This window comes from Podarcis erhardii, assembly GCF_964252035.2.
Source record: "Podarcis erhardii genome assembly, chromosome: 10".
NCBI lineage: Eukaryota > Metazoa > Chordata > Lepidosauria > Squamata > Lacertidae > Podarcis > Podarcis erhardii.
Window position 1 is genome coordinate 29,933,622 of NC_138500.1, and position 13,425 is coordinate 29,947,046.

General features: G+C 45.9%; 1 protein-coding gene across 2 annotated transcripts in view; it reads left to right on the top strand.

The window, feature by feature from the left end:
- Positions 1 to 2,496: 2,496 nt before the first annotated feature.
- The window catches only part of MICALL1 (MICAL like 1), a 31,983-nt gene continuing 21,054 nt past the window's right edge, over positions 2,497 to 13,425 (top strand). Inside the window, exons 1-3 of one of the 2 annotated variants that reach the window (XM_081878526.1) lie at positions 2,497 to 2,691; positions 10,012 to 10,060; positions 13,073 to 13,214. In XM_081878526.1, coding sequence (XP_081734652.1) covers positions 2,546 to 2,691; positions 10,012 to 10,060; positions 13,073 to 13,214 — 337 coding nt within the window. In that variant the 5' untranslated portion in view covers positions 2,497 to 2,545. The remainder of the gene's footprint in view (positions 2,692 to 10,011; positions 10,061 to 13,072; positions 13,215 to 13,425) is intronic. The other variant, XM_081878527.1, reaches the window with a different exon arrangement.

The following is a 13,425-nucleotide window of genomic DNA, read 5'->3' on the forward strand; positions in this document are numbered from 1 at the left end:
GGCTGGAAAGCTCATGCTATGGTTGGCAGGCAGGTTGGGCTGGTACAGACCAGCTTGGCTCTTCAGTGCAGTTTGAAAAGAAATGCCCCGCAGGTTGGTATAGCATTGTGCAGACATATCATGCACTGGGCAGCCCTAGACTGCATGCAGACCACAAAGGGCACACTTCCCTAACCACAAGAAGTCTGATGTCTCTTTTTTAAAGTGAATTTGTTGTGCAAGGGCAACAGAGCACTTTAAGCTACTTAAATTGCACAGACCTAAATTTCCAGCTTGTACTTGAATCCCTCCTGCAAAATAACCAGAGTCTGAAAGTGGCCAAAGGCTTCACACATGGCGCTTGTGACTCCTTTTCTTCCTTCACACTTGTACCTTTTTTCTGCAGTAATGCTCACTCTGATTTAGCTCAGCTCTAGAGGCCAGGCAATTCTCAGCAACTTTTTAGAAGTCACATGCTCCTCACTTCCCTGAACTGTGAGTAGTTAAAAAAGCAGCACTGCCAGAGTTCGGTTTCGTTTGGGGTATGTGTGTGAGTGGAGAACTGGAAACTGTGTTTCTGCAATATTTTGCTTATTTACCATTATACAGGTAGAACATATCCGGGGGCACAGGCACTCCAGAGGGATGCACCATGCAACTCACTGGGTGCCTCCAGGGCACAACTCCCCTCTCTCTCTCTCTCTCTCTCTCTCTCGTTGTCTGCAACCATTATTAGCGCTACCTGCCCAAGGGAAGCAAGAGACAATGGTTTAACTTACTTTCTTCTTCTGACACACACTGATGGCTTTTTCAGCCCCAAATATTTCTGAGAGATCTCTACATCCAGAAACCATTTCCTGATAATTACGGTAGTTCTCCTAGAGAGATTTCCCCCATGGCCAACCTGGACCATTAACAAACCGTCTTCCTAACAAAGGAAGGTTTTCCAGACTCTGCAACAATAATATGTGCCAGGCAGGTAGTATCTGTGTTGTAAATTAATGTGAAATGACAACCTGAAATTAAGTGGTCCAATATGCTTACAAGTCTTTGAGTTGGATCCAGACTAACTAAACTAGTTGCCTTTATGTCCCATGAGAATCCATGTGAAAAAAATAGTTATGATGACCTGCTTAAATCCCACTGATTGCAAAGGGAATTAGGTGCAAGTATCTAGGCTGGATTTCCCCCAAAACATCTGCACTGGTTGGCCAGAACCCTAGAGCTGTAAATAGTAGATACATATACCTGCACATTTCCCCCTAGTGTAAGGTTACCAGATGTCCCTGTTTCATGGGGACTGTCCCCATACAATCCATTGAAGTTGAAAAGTGTCCCAGGATTCATTGGAAAAAATATTGTAACCTTACCCTAATGACTCTGTAAGGAAAAAAGGGGGCAGGATTTAGTATTATTTCAGCTTAATTTGGGGGCATTTCAGTAACAGGTAACCTTTGTGTGGCCTTAGGCAGTCACCATTTTACAGAAAATCAGCTTAGCCTACAGGACTCATTCTGTGTCTGGGACCTGATATTACAGATTTGAGTTTGGTCTGGCATTCCCAGGAGGACCGCTGAACTCTCCAGCGCTCAGGCCTTCCCTGCCACAACTACCAATCCTTCAGCACCAAACTCCTGCTTGTATGCCTGGTCTCCTCCAGCCCAGCGTCATGTCATGATGGCGCAGACCAAAATCCCAGCTAGCCCCGAAAGTGGGGAACCTGAAGCAGCTAAGGGACTCAAAACTCCCACCAGCCCGAGCCAACAGAGGCCGATGGTCGGGGTGTGAGTATTGGGAGTTGTAGTACGGCAACACCTGGTGGACCAAAGGTTGCCCCCCCATCTCTAGCCCAAATATTCCGCTTTCCACAGAAGCCCCTTCGGTGCTTCCGGGAAGCTCACAGACCCGTTTCCCGCGGATGCAGCAGGCGCTGAGCGGCCCGCTGCCTCTGCCCATGGAAGCTCCATTTGGTGTTCCTAAAAATAAACTGCCGCATCTCCAGCCAGCGCGCTCCGCTGCCGGAGTCCGTCCCCTCTCGGCTGCCGGGGAGCGAGGCATGCCCTCCTGCTCCTCTCCAGCCCGGCGGCCGCGCCGCACCTCCCTTCGCCCGCCAGCTCGCGGCCCAGACGGGCTTCTCTCCCGGGGCCGCTCCACGAGTAACCGCTCCGGTGGGGTCGGCGCGGGGATCATCACCATCATCATCATGGGCGGAGAAGCAGCGGCGGCGGCGGCGGCGACAGGTCTGAGCAGAGCCCGGCGGTGTGGCTGGGCGAGAGAGGAAGGAGGCGCCCCCCGGGGGTAGGAGGCGAGCCGGGAGCCGGCAGAGGGAACCTGAGCGCGGGCCCCGGAGCTCAGCCTCCCCGCCCAAGCACGGGGCAAAGGAGCCGCGCCGGGCTGGGAGGCACAGACCCGCCTCGAGCCGCGCAGGAGCCGCCCGCATCCAACCAAGGCGCGCGCCGGCCTCTCCGCCCCATCCATGTCCCTCGGCCGGGCCAGGGCGGCGGCGGCGGCGGCGGCTCCCTGAGCCTGGACCCGCGCCCCGCTGCTCGGCTCGTCGCCCGCCCCGATGTCGGGGCCCCGCAGCGCCTTGCAGGCCTGGTGCCGCCGCCAGTGCGAGGGCTACCCGGGCGTGGAGATCCGAGACCTCAGCAGCTCCTTCCGGGACGGCCTGGCCTTTTGCGCCATCCTCCATCGGAACCGGCCTGATTTGCTGTGAGTACCGGGCGAGCGCCTCAGACCCCCGACCCCACCTCACCGCGCCCCCCTCCGGGACTAGGCCCAGCAGCCGCGCTCTCGCCTGGGCAAGCAGCCCGCCCGGGGAACGACTCCTCTGCGGCTGCGGAATGGAGATTTGAAAAGAGGGCAGGGGAGGAACAAGCCGTAGAGAAGGAAGGAAGGAAGGAAGGAAGCCCCCTGGCCATGGGGTAGATGTGGGGTAGCCCTCGAGTGGGATTTAGACGCTTTAGGAGAGAGGAGAGGGAGCCCAGGTTGCCACACCTGGCAGGTAGGAGGGGAAGCCTTGTCAACGGAAACATGCACTCAAGCGCACACCCTTCTGCTCCATATTCATTGATCCTGAGTGACTTCTGTCCTTTGCTCATTACAGTTGCCAGTACAAATTAGGGCCTCGCCTCAAAAATGGGAGCCTAGAAAAGGCTGGAAGGAGAGTCCGCCCTTTTAATCCTTCTTTGATCACCCATAGATGTATATAGAGATTAGGGTAGTTAAAACGTGGGAGTAATTAATCTGCCTAAAGGTGATCTCATGACCCAGGTTGTGTGTAACCATGGTTTAGCCTGAACAAGCAGACGTAGAAGTTCCTAGACCAAAGATCATAGCGGCAGCTGCTGTACTATAGCGAGCAAAGCCATGGTGTTATGCTTGAACCTGGTCTCATGGTTCGGTCTTGCTGCAGAGGCACCGTGCGTTGTAACCAAAGTCTGTTTTTGGTTTATCACTCTCTCTTTTTTGAGAGCGGGAAACAAACCATAAACCTGAGTCTGGAGGGGACACTAATGTAAACCATGACTTAACTATGGGTAGCGTATTAGGGCTGGGAAAGGAGCACTATGGCTGCAGTTAGGCTGGGAGGGACTTGCATGTTTGATCATTCGTGCTAAGCCATAGTTTGGCTCAGTTTTATGTGCAAACTAGGCCCATATATAAGGGAATACCAGATGAAGTCCTCAATCCATATCAAGGAAGAGAGGTTGTAGACTTTTTCTGAAGTCTGGGGTCTAGTTAGGCAGTTGAAAACATCCTTATCAAAGAGGACTTGGAGGGAGCAGATTGAACCTGATAATGGGGCTCCTCTTTGTTTGGGCTGCTCTGATGGGAGTGGTGGCCTCAGACTGCCATTGGTTTAGCTGCTTTGACATCATAGAGGAGCTTTCCAGCCAAAAGAGAGGCATCTGATTATTGGGATGCTGGTGGTGTCGTCTTAAAATCTGAATGCAACCTTTCATGTGCAACCTTTGATCGGTTCAGCTTCCTTATCTAACCCAGTACACTGAGGGGTTTCTTTATCACACACCTGGTTGTTGCAAACTGGTTGAGCCTTTTTCTTGAAAGAGAGACAGATTGCCTTTAATATGTGATAGTGCCAACTTCTCCTGACAATTCAGTATTATCATTGCCATTTAGTGTAGTAATTAATACTTCACCTTCTAATCTCATTTTGAAAGCTTCCTGCATTGTCTCAGACAACGTGCTGCTTCCTTCCATATTACTATTTATAAACATGACTTGTGAATTGCAGCACTGGAGAATAACACCCAGAGACAAAAGCAAGAGATTGATGAATGTGACCTAGTTTGTGTCCTTCAGTGACTTCTGTGCTTCTATTACAATGGACGGTTGCATCTGGTCCTGCTTCCTTATGATCTGATTAAGTGCCTGGGGAGAAAAATTGGTGCCGTTTCAAGAGGAAACTTCCTTATGTAGAGCTTTGAGAGTGTTCAAATTCAAGTCTTGCTTGTCAAAGATTTTAATTTAAAATAAAAGTTTTAAAAATTAACTAGCATTTCAAATAAACATGTAGGTGAGAACTGGGAAACATGACCTTCCAGATGTTGCTGGACTATGAGCCCCATGATCCCTGACCATTGGCCATGCTGCCTGGGGCTGAAGGAGCTGGAGTCCAGCAGTATCTAGAGGGCCCTGCTGCAGACAGGGGATGGCATTTTTTTTAAAAAAATCTTGAATTAGGACCCTTATGGTAGTTTGGGACAAACAAAAACACAGTCTAGATATGATAGAAATTGAAAATAGTAAAAATGTTATAAAAACAAATTTAACATACAGTTAAAACTCATTAAAAACTTGACCATCATTATTTTTAAAGAAGTCTTGTCTGACAACTGGGAAACTATGAACAAAAGGGCCAACTGAACTTTTGGGAGAGAGAATTCAGCAATTGAGTAGTTACCAAGAAGGTCTTTTTACTGTTAGCCACACCTCCTTTGGTGGCAGAACAGGGCTACTGATGGCAACAGTAACGGACAGTAGGTTCGTTTTCATCATGCTCTGCCTCAAAGGTTCCTAGGGAATTTTACTGACCTCTGCAGGAGACAGATTGCTGGGGTAGATTTTCCAGAAACACATGAAGTCTCTGGTTTTGATTTTCTTGCAAGGCGGCCTTACACAAGCCAGTAGTCTCTCAGCTTCAGACCCTTCCCTCTCTGCTATTTGGAATCAAGAATACTGGCCTACCTTACAAAGCCATAAGGATAATTCGTTGTGGTAATGTATGTAAATGGTGCCAAGGTGTGACCTGAAAGTGCATGAGACTTGCTGAAGTCTAAGAAAGTCTAGGCAGTTGTCTGGATAGGTGACCATCTGGGCACCTTATATACCCTGCATTGGATTCCATAACAGAAGAAAAGCAGAACGTAATTTTTAAAATAAATATTCCCTTCTTATATGTGTGTTATATTATCATCATCATGATTGGCCCTTTTTTATGAGAACATTTGCTACTCTTCAGAATGGAGACTGAATTGTGCTAGCACATTATCTTGGTGATTTCTACTCTAATTCTGAGATGTTTTCAGTGTAGACACAGAAGGTTAGCTGCTAATTAAATCAGCTTTGGTTTAGCACAGGTCCACACCACATGCGAGAGAGTAAATCCACAACCTGTAGGAAACAAGGGTTTGTTGCTAGGACATTGTTCTCTCTTCACAGGTGGAGAAGTTCTTGCCAAGGGTCTCCATTCAGTACTGTGTGACATTGACATGTGATGACGGACAGGCATGAGAACAGTGAACAATTCATACACTTTTTAGATGTGTGTGGCAGCTGTTAAGGGTCCAAAAAGCAGTTGTTTAAAGAGCATGTGGCCTAAGCCAGCATCTGAACAAGTGGGTCAGAAGAGCTACATTCAGCAGTGGCAAACTTCTCCTCCAAACAGCTTTCCTATCCCATTAAGCAGAAGTCGTTGCTGCTAAATATCCAGGACATAAATCTCTTTTCTAGCAGATGGTCTAACTAAGCACTTCTCAGTTTAGTGAACTATACTGCAGACTTGACACATAGGACCTTACAAGGACATGGCACGTTAAGAAAGGATTTTCGAAGCAGCATCTAAGGGGAGTGTTGAATCATTTTAACCACTTTAGTATGCCTTGATTTGGAAGCAGGGGATCTAAGAGTGGAAAGAACCACTCGAACAGATCAAAAGCAGACCCTCTCTCCTTCCCTTCATATTAATGGGTTCTGGCTGTGGTTGCAAGGTCCTCCACATGGACTGGCTGTTTCAGCTGAGGCCTTGGAGAACTCAAAGAATCTGCTTAGACTACAGTGAATTCTATAAAAGCCCTGAATGCTCACATGCAGCTGTGCTATTAATCATTGCCACAGCTTCCACAGACCATATGATCAGGGCTTTGTGTGGTAAAAAGTAATAGAATTGTTGAGTTGGAAGGGACGGTGAGGATCATCTAGCTCAACCCCCATTCAATGTGGGAATCTTTTATCCAAAGTGGGGCTTGGATCCACAACCCTGCGAATAGGAGCCTCATGCTCTACTGACTGAGCTATCCCAGCTGCGCTACCACCAAATAAATCAAAACTCCACTAAGGAAAGATTTCTGTGACTTGAATAGAATACTTTTAAATTCTTATTTTGCGTATTTTAGTCTGTATGTTTACTGACTTATTCAGCTTGCACTAGTTATAGGGGAGGGATGTTCTGCCTATTGGCCATGTGGAATCTTGCAGTCATTTTGACCTGAGATTTCACCAGGGGTTGTCAATGTGCTTTTAAGCATATCTTCACAATCTTAAGGACTAGGAACTTGATTTTTTTTTAAGTATAGGCACCAAAGAAGCTGAATTATGTTATTTCCCCCTTCCCTGCGCACCATTGTGGAATACACACAGCTCTATTTGTAGGGGGCACTGAAACTGCGTATACATCATTGGTGGTGAACTAGATATGGGTTGAGGAAGAGGATGATAGACCCCTCCACCCTCTCTGTTCATTGTGGCCATTCAGTGAAGGTGATGTGTGGCAACCCATATGTTCCTTGTCATTCACTCGCACCTGGAATAAGCCTTGCCCTTTTGTTTTCAGGGTAGTCACTCCTTTTTCTGACTACACAATGAACCAGAGGAGCCTGGGATCAGACACAGCTTTTCAAACCCTGGGCCAGTGAGTTGCATGTTGGTTCAATTTGACCAATGAGCTCTCTCTCTCCCCTGTATCAATATTAATACCATCCTTGGGCTCAGTGAAGTTTTCTCTGGGCTGTGGTGCCTCTGTACATGCCAAGCATTAAGACACCTTTTATATACGAGCAGCTAGTCAATGTTGTGTCCTGGCTGCATATAATTCCCGTGCTTTATTTTTTTGTATGTGAGATGATGACAGAGGAGGTGTTTCATATTGAGATTAACAAATAAATCACAAAGAGAAATCCCTGCTGCTTTAGAGTTAGCAGCTAGAAGCCCTGGGCTAAACCTGGCTCCTGAGAGGCGCTGCCTGGCTCTCTGTGCTGCCAACCTGGGGGCAAGATGGATATACAGAAATCGGCATCTGTGGTACGGGATAGGGATTAAGGCCCATCAGCTAGCCCTCACCTCTCAAAGTAGGTTTCTAAGATTATTAGTTGCACAGAGAGAGAAGTTTGCAATATCATATGACCCACTTTTGCCTCTGTGTTGCCTAAACCTGCTCCAGCTTTGAGCCGAGCCCCTCCTGGCTGTATCTGTGCTGAAATCCCATCCTTTCTTAGTGAGTAGTTCCTGCAGTTGAGTCTCCATTGGATGGATGAGCTTAAAAGCAGTACTGCTAGGAGGCCTTGCTGGGAAATGCACAAACCTTGCACAAACAAAAAAGTGTTTTGTCCTCTTGGAGAAAAATGAATGTTTAGCATCACGTGTCTTTGATTATCCAGTTGTGAACTTCCTCGACTCCGGCTATAACTAGCACATTTCACACCGTGTTTCTGAGCTGCTGCTCTCAGCTGCATCTTTTCCTTCATTCCTCCCTCCCTCTTTCACTATTGCTCAGCAAGCTTACGTTGCTCAAGGAAAGCTCATGCAGAACAGGAGTGCCTTATATTCCATCTTGCCCTGAAGGATCTAGTAGTTAGCCAGTGGCCAGAAGGTTCTTCTCTGAGGTCACCTCAGTAATGGGAATACCCACACCGTGCTAGCTAGGTTTGCTTAGGCTGATTTGAAGATCAAACTTTTTGGGGCCTGAAATGGGTATCTCTGAAACAGATGCAGTAATGATACTGGGTGGTGCATAAAAAGCAACATTTACTCTAATGTCAGAATGGCATGAATGAATTCTATTTCTATATTCTCAGGTCCCTCTGATTTCCGAGACTTGCATATAAGGCTAAAGAAATACACCTTTTTTTCTCTTGAGGGCACTCGCTCAGCAATATGCCAGTAAGATGGCAAGGTTCGCTCTGTGTTTTGTGTGAGGAACATTGCTTGGAAGGGCCCACAAATTGAAACTCTTCTTACTTTTCAGTTTTTATAAGTAACATGAATAACAGGAAAAGAAAGACATGCATAGACCAGACCTACATATGTTTGTTCAGGAAGTTAGCCATATGGAGTTCCTGAGAAAGTATTCATAAGATTTCAGTCAAAGTTAGATTTTGTTATCCTTAACACAGGACATGTTGCATAGATTGTAAGTGCTAAAACTCTTTAGGGTAGCAGGAGAACAGACTAAATTAAAAATAAAATCCTTGTGCAACTGATGAAATGCATCCATGTGAAGAAAGGGAGCGTAGCCTCATCCTTAACCAAAGTGCTTGTTTTCCTGCACATGAAGCAGCAGGGGGTTGGACTAGATGACGCTCTGGGTTCCTTCCAGCCCTACAATTCTATGATCTTTGACTTCATCTCAGGAGCATGGAGATGCCTAATTAAGGGTTTAAAATACACACACAATTGCTGAGATCATTGGGCAGATGGTGCCATCATAACCAATCATGGTTGCTGTTATGGTGGATGTGCAATAGCTCAGACATTTGCAGATCATGCCCTAGCTTGTTAAGTTTCCTCCTTTGCGAAAGGCACTGGAAATCTTGGCAAATGTTACCTCTTTTGCTGAACAAGCATCCACACCATTAGCAATTAAGTGCCACTGGGTAGTTTTAGACTCTGGATGTAATGGTCTTACACCCCACCTCCTTTAGGTGGAAGCACTAACTTACTTCACAGTGTGGCAAACCACAGTCTCCCCTTACGATGTTGTTCATTGGTGTACACAAAGTTTTTCTTCAACCACAGGATGCTAGGGTAGAGTTGCCATATTTCAGAAAGTGAAAATCCAGACACAAAAGTTGTTGAGTTTTTTTGGCAAAGGTTTTTTGTTGTTGTTGTTGTTGTTTTGGCCAAAATCTCCCGCCCAAAATTGACGTTTTTGAGCTGTTTTTTAAAGGAAATTTGCCAAAAACCCAACACTTCTGACATGGGTTGCCATACACCTGGGTTTTCCCTGACATTTTTACCAATTTTGGGAAATTGTGCCCAGATGCTATTTCCAAAAGACAAATCCCACATATGTCCAGAAAATTCCGGATGTATAGCAGCCCTCTGCTAGGGGAAATGTCATGTGTGAAGCAGTCCACATGATGGTATATTCCTATTTGGATAGACTGAAATGTCATACGTGCACTGGCTAAGAACATATTGGTGTAGAACTGTACACTACCTTTGTGGAGCAGCAGTGGAAGTGCTGGTTTTCTTTTGAAAATAATAAGAAGAACCAAAGCTCACTTTTTATCTTTGGTTGCCCTAAAATCGAGGTTCTATGGCCTGCATTTCCTGCCTTTGTGTTTTGTAAAATGCCGTAGTCGGAAGCTTTCTTTTCCTGCCTGTAACATCAAGGACAATTACACTACAAAGATTCTGTGGTTTGAAAAGTGTGCTTTGAAGTGTCTCTATACTAATGGTTACCCAGAGATGCTGCCTCTCAAATCTCATGTGTGATCTGGTATAGATTGAACTGTGCTTCCTGCTCCTCTTGCGTCACCTCCTTTATTTATTATTATTTTTTTCTTTCAGGGACTTTAATTCGCTTTCCAAGGACAATGTATACGAGAACAACCGCTTGGTGAGTCCCCACCTCTGTCTTCCCTCTTGATTACTTCACTTAATTCTGACGCCATTCTGGTTTACAGCAGGGTTTGAAAAAAATCCCAGGTACCTGGTTGCCCAGGTGTCTAGAAAATACGATGCTGGCACTCAGATATTTTGGCAACTGTTTCCAACCCTGGCTGCATGATTGTGTTTCTGATGGCTGCATTCACTTCTTGAAGTACAGAGGGGATTATCCCTCTTATCTCTTCCCACCTAAATATAAATATGTTGATATCCAGCAAGTGAAGATATTGAAGTATAAATATAAATAGTCATTAATTAATAATAAATATAGAATCACCCAAAAGATCATCTACTGTGCCCACCAGGATGATCTTGTTTTTGTGTTCTTCTAAGTACCCAGGTTCTGCAATTCACTCACTTGCAAATTCCAAATGTTCAGTCTATATAAAGAAATGAGGATGTTCCCTTTTCATCTTATGAATGTCAACTGCCTTGTCCAGTAACTACCAGCTTTTGCTTCTGGAAAGTGTTGGACCTTCAGTTTTCTGTAAAGTTTAAATGGATGCGTGCAAGGCATGTGGACCAAAGTTTATGATCGTGAGCTGCTTAATGTTTCTGGGATAGAGATGGGCCTGGCAAGGGAATTGGTTTGTATAGGAAAAGGAGCAGAAATGAAACTGAAAGCAGCCAGTACTGAAAAGAAGGAAGAATGTGTTCACTTAGGAAGTTTGTATGACTTTATCTCAGCTTAATAAGATGAAATACGAATTAGACTTTTGGCTGCACACACAGACTCTTGGATCCTTTCTTCCTTGTACAAACAAACTGTTAGCTATAGTTTCCCATTTTGTCTGAACTAGGAAACTATGGTTAATAGCTTCAGAACAAGCTGGAATTATGAAACCTTTTAGCTAAGTTTTAATCAGTGTAGAGCCATGGAATTTAATGAACATTACTAAGTTGGTGAGGGGCAAAAGGGGCTTGGCAACCATCTAGGAAGAGGAAAATTCTACTCCTAAACCTCCGCTGTCTTGTGGGATATCTTTGGGAGAAGAAAAAGCTGAGGAGTAAACCCTAGACAAATCTGGAGTCCTCAAGATGGTTGGATGGTGCCTTTTACACCTCCTTCTGGCAACTCCTGCAGCCAAGCTGGTACCAAACATATTGCTCTGCTTTCCTTTAGACCACATCACCGAGGCCAAGAGAGGGGTTTTGTTGCCTGGGCAGTCCAGGACCTCCATACATACTGCCCAGGTTTGTGCCCCAGGAAGATCATTTTGGTGCTGCTAACACAGCAGTTTGCTTTCACCCTCGGAGGCACACTCCATTGTCTCTCTAGACAGTCTGATGCTGACTAGACGCAAACTGAAGACTCCCTGACATGTTTGCTTGCTTGTGTGAAGGATGGGGCAAAGGCCCCAAAGGCGCTCTCTCCTTCCTTCCTTCCTTCCTTCTTTCCTTCCTTCCTTCCTTCCTTTCTTTCTTTCTTTCTTTCTTTCTTTCTTTCTTTCATGTTATTTTTATTAATGTCATATGCCACTATTCCTCCCAAAGGAGGCTGTGACTTATTAAGATGAGATATGGCCATCTGAATGTGGTCAGTGTACAGCTCCATCCTTATTCAAACAGACTGAATAAAACTAGTTGCAACCAGACTGTATTTGTTAGAAACTCTCTCCCCCCCCCCACTCTGTTCCTTAAAAAAGAAATCAAGTTCAGATTTCCAGGGTAGCATATGAGATTCCACATTTGCACAGCAAACTTGCAGACCCAAATATGCAGCCCAGCATGATGGACTTGCCATGACAGTGGAGGAATGTGCTTAGATTTCTCTTTGCGGCCTGCCAGCGATACCAAGCAAGTGTAAATAATAATCTCAGCTGGGCAAACAAGCGTTGATGTAATTGCAGACTTCTGCTGGAGATGGGCTGGTTCTGACATAATCCTTTGTGGTTCCATTCTGGAAAACGCCAGAGCAAACCATATGTACCGTATAAACGTTCAGGCATACTTAGTCAAGAGTGCCTTTATCAAAGTTTTGCCTTTATGTTTCCCTTGGCGCTAAAGTCATGGTACCAGGCTTTCTTACCGTGTTTAAACTCCCATCCCAAGACCAAATGGAACCATTTGCTTTGCAAGCAGAAGTTTTCAAGTTTGATCCCTGGTATCTCCAGGTAGCAAGCAATTTTAAGCAAACAAATAAATAAAATATACTCCGCACAATATGATTTATGCTTTATATTTGATAAGCGCCAACATTCTCAAACTGAGGGAGAGAGCCTCAAGGTCGCCCAGTAAGTCCTGTGGTGCAGCTGAGAATTGGTCAGAGTCCAAATTCTGACTAATGGGCCATGCTGGAAGCAAATATAGCGTCGTCATCTCTATTACTTCTGCTTCATTCTCTGTCCCCGAGCAATTGCTAATGACTGGAGAAATTCACTTTGCCATACCCTGGCAGGGGCACTTCTATTGCCACTAACTTCTCCCCAATTAAAGTGTGTATGTATGTAAGTAATATATATATATATAGAGAGAGAGAGAGAGAGAAAGAGATAATTTGGGGGGGGGAGGGGGGTGTTAAACTAAAATGATGGAAAGGATCATTGGACCCTTGCTGAAATTTTGGAGGTGTACAATAGAAAAGCTTTGCTGGTTCAGGCCAAAGGCCCACCTCTTCTGGCACCCAATGCCTATGGGAAGCCCGAAAGCAGACCTGAGCACAGCAACACTCTCCCAACCTGTTATCCCCGACAACTTGTGATCCCCTGGCATTCAGAGGCATGCTGCATCTGACAGTGGAGGCAAAACATAGTCATTGTGACTGGTAGCAATGCCAATGGAAAGAGGAGGTATGAGTGGCCTAAGTCCCAATATGTGTCATCTTCCTTATTAGTTCCTTCTGTACTGCAAGTTTCTACTTGGCGACTTCTGCCCTTATTTTGTTCCACCAGTGGTGCGTGCCTGTCTCTTTCTCAGAGTCAGCTTCCGCTTCCTGATTGTCTGCTCTTTGTTGCCTTTGCAGGCCTTTGAGGTGGCTGAGCAAGAGCTGGGGATCCCTGCCCTGCTGGATCCCAGTGACATGGTCTCCATGAAGGTCCCCGACTGCCTCAGCATCATGACCTACGTCTCTCAGTATTACAACCATTTCAACAACCCCAACCAAGGTGAGAGCTCCGAAGCGGGGCATTTTCCTACAGTTACCCCTCCAGGGATCTCAATGACAAAGAGGAGGAGTTGTGCTCTCCACCCCACCCCACCCCCCGTTGTTCGCAGTGGTGAGCACTGACTTCTCCAAGCTTGATGAATCCATGCCCTTCTCCTAGAGCAGGTGTGGAGAACCTTTAGCCCTCCAGATGTTGCTGAACTACAACTCCC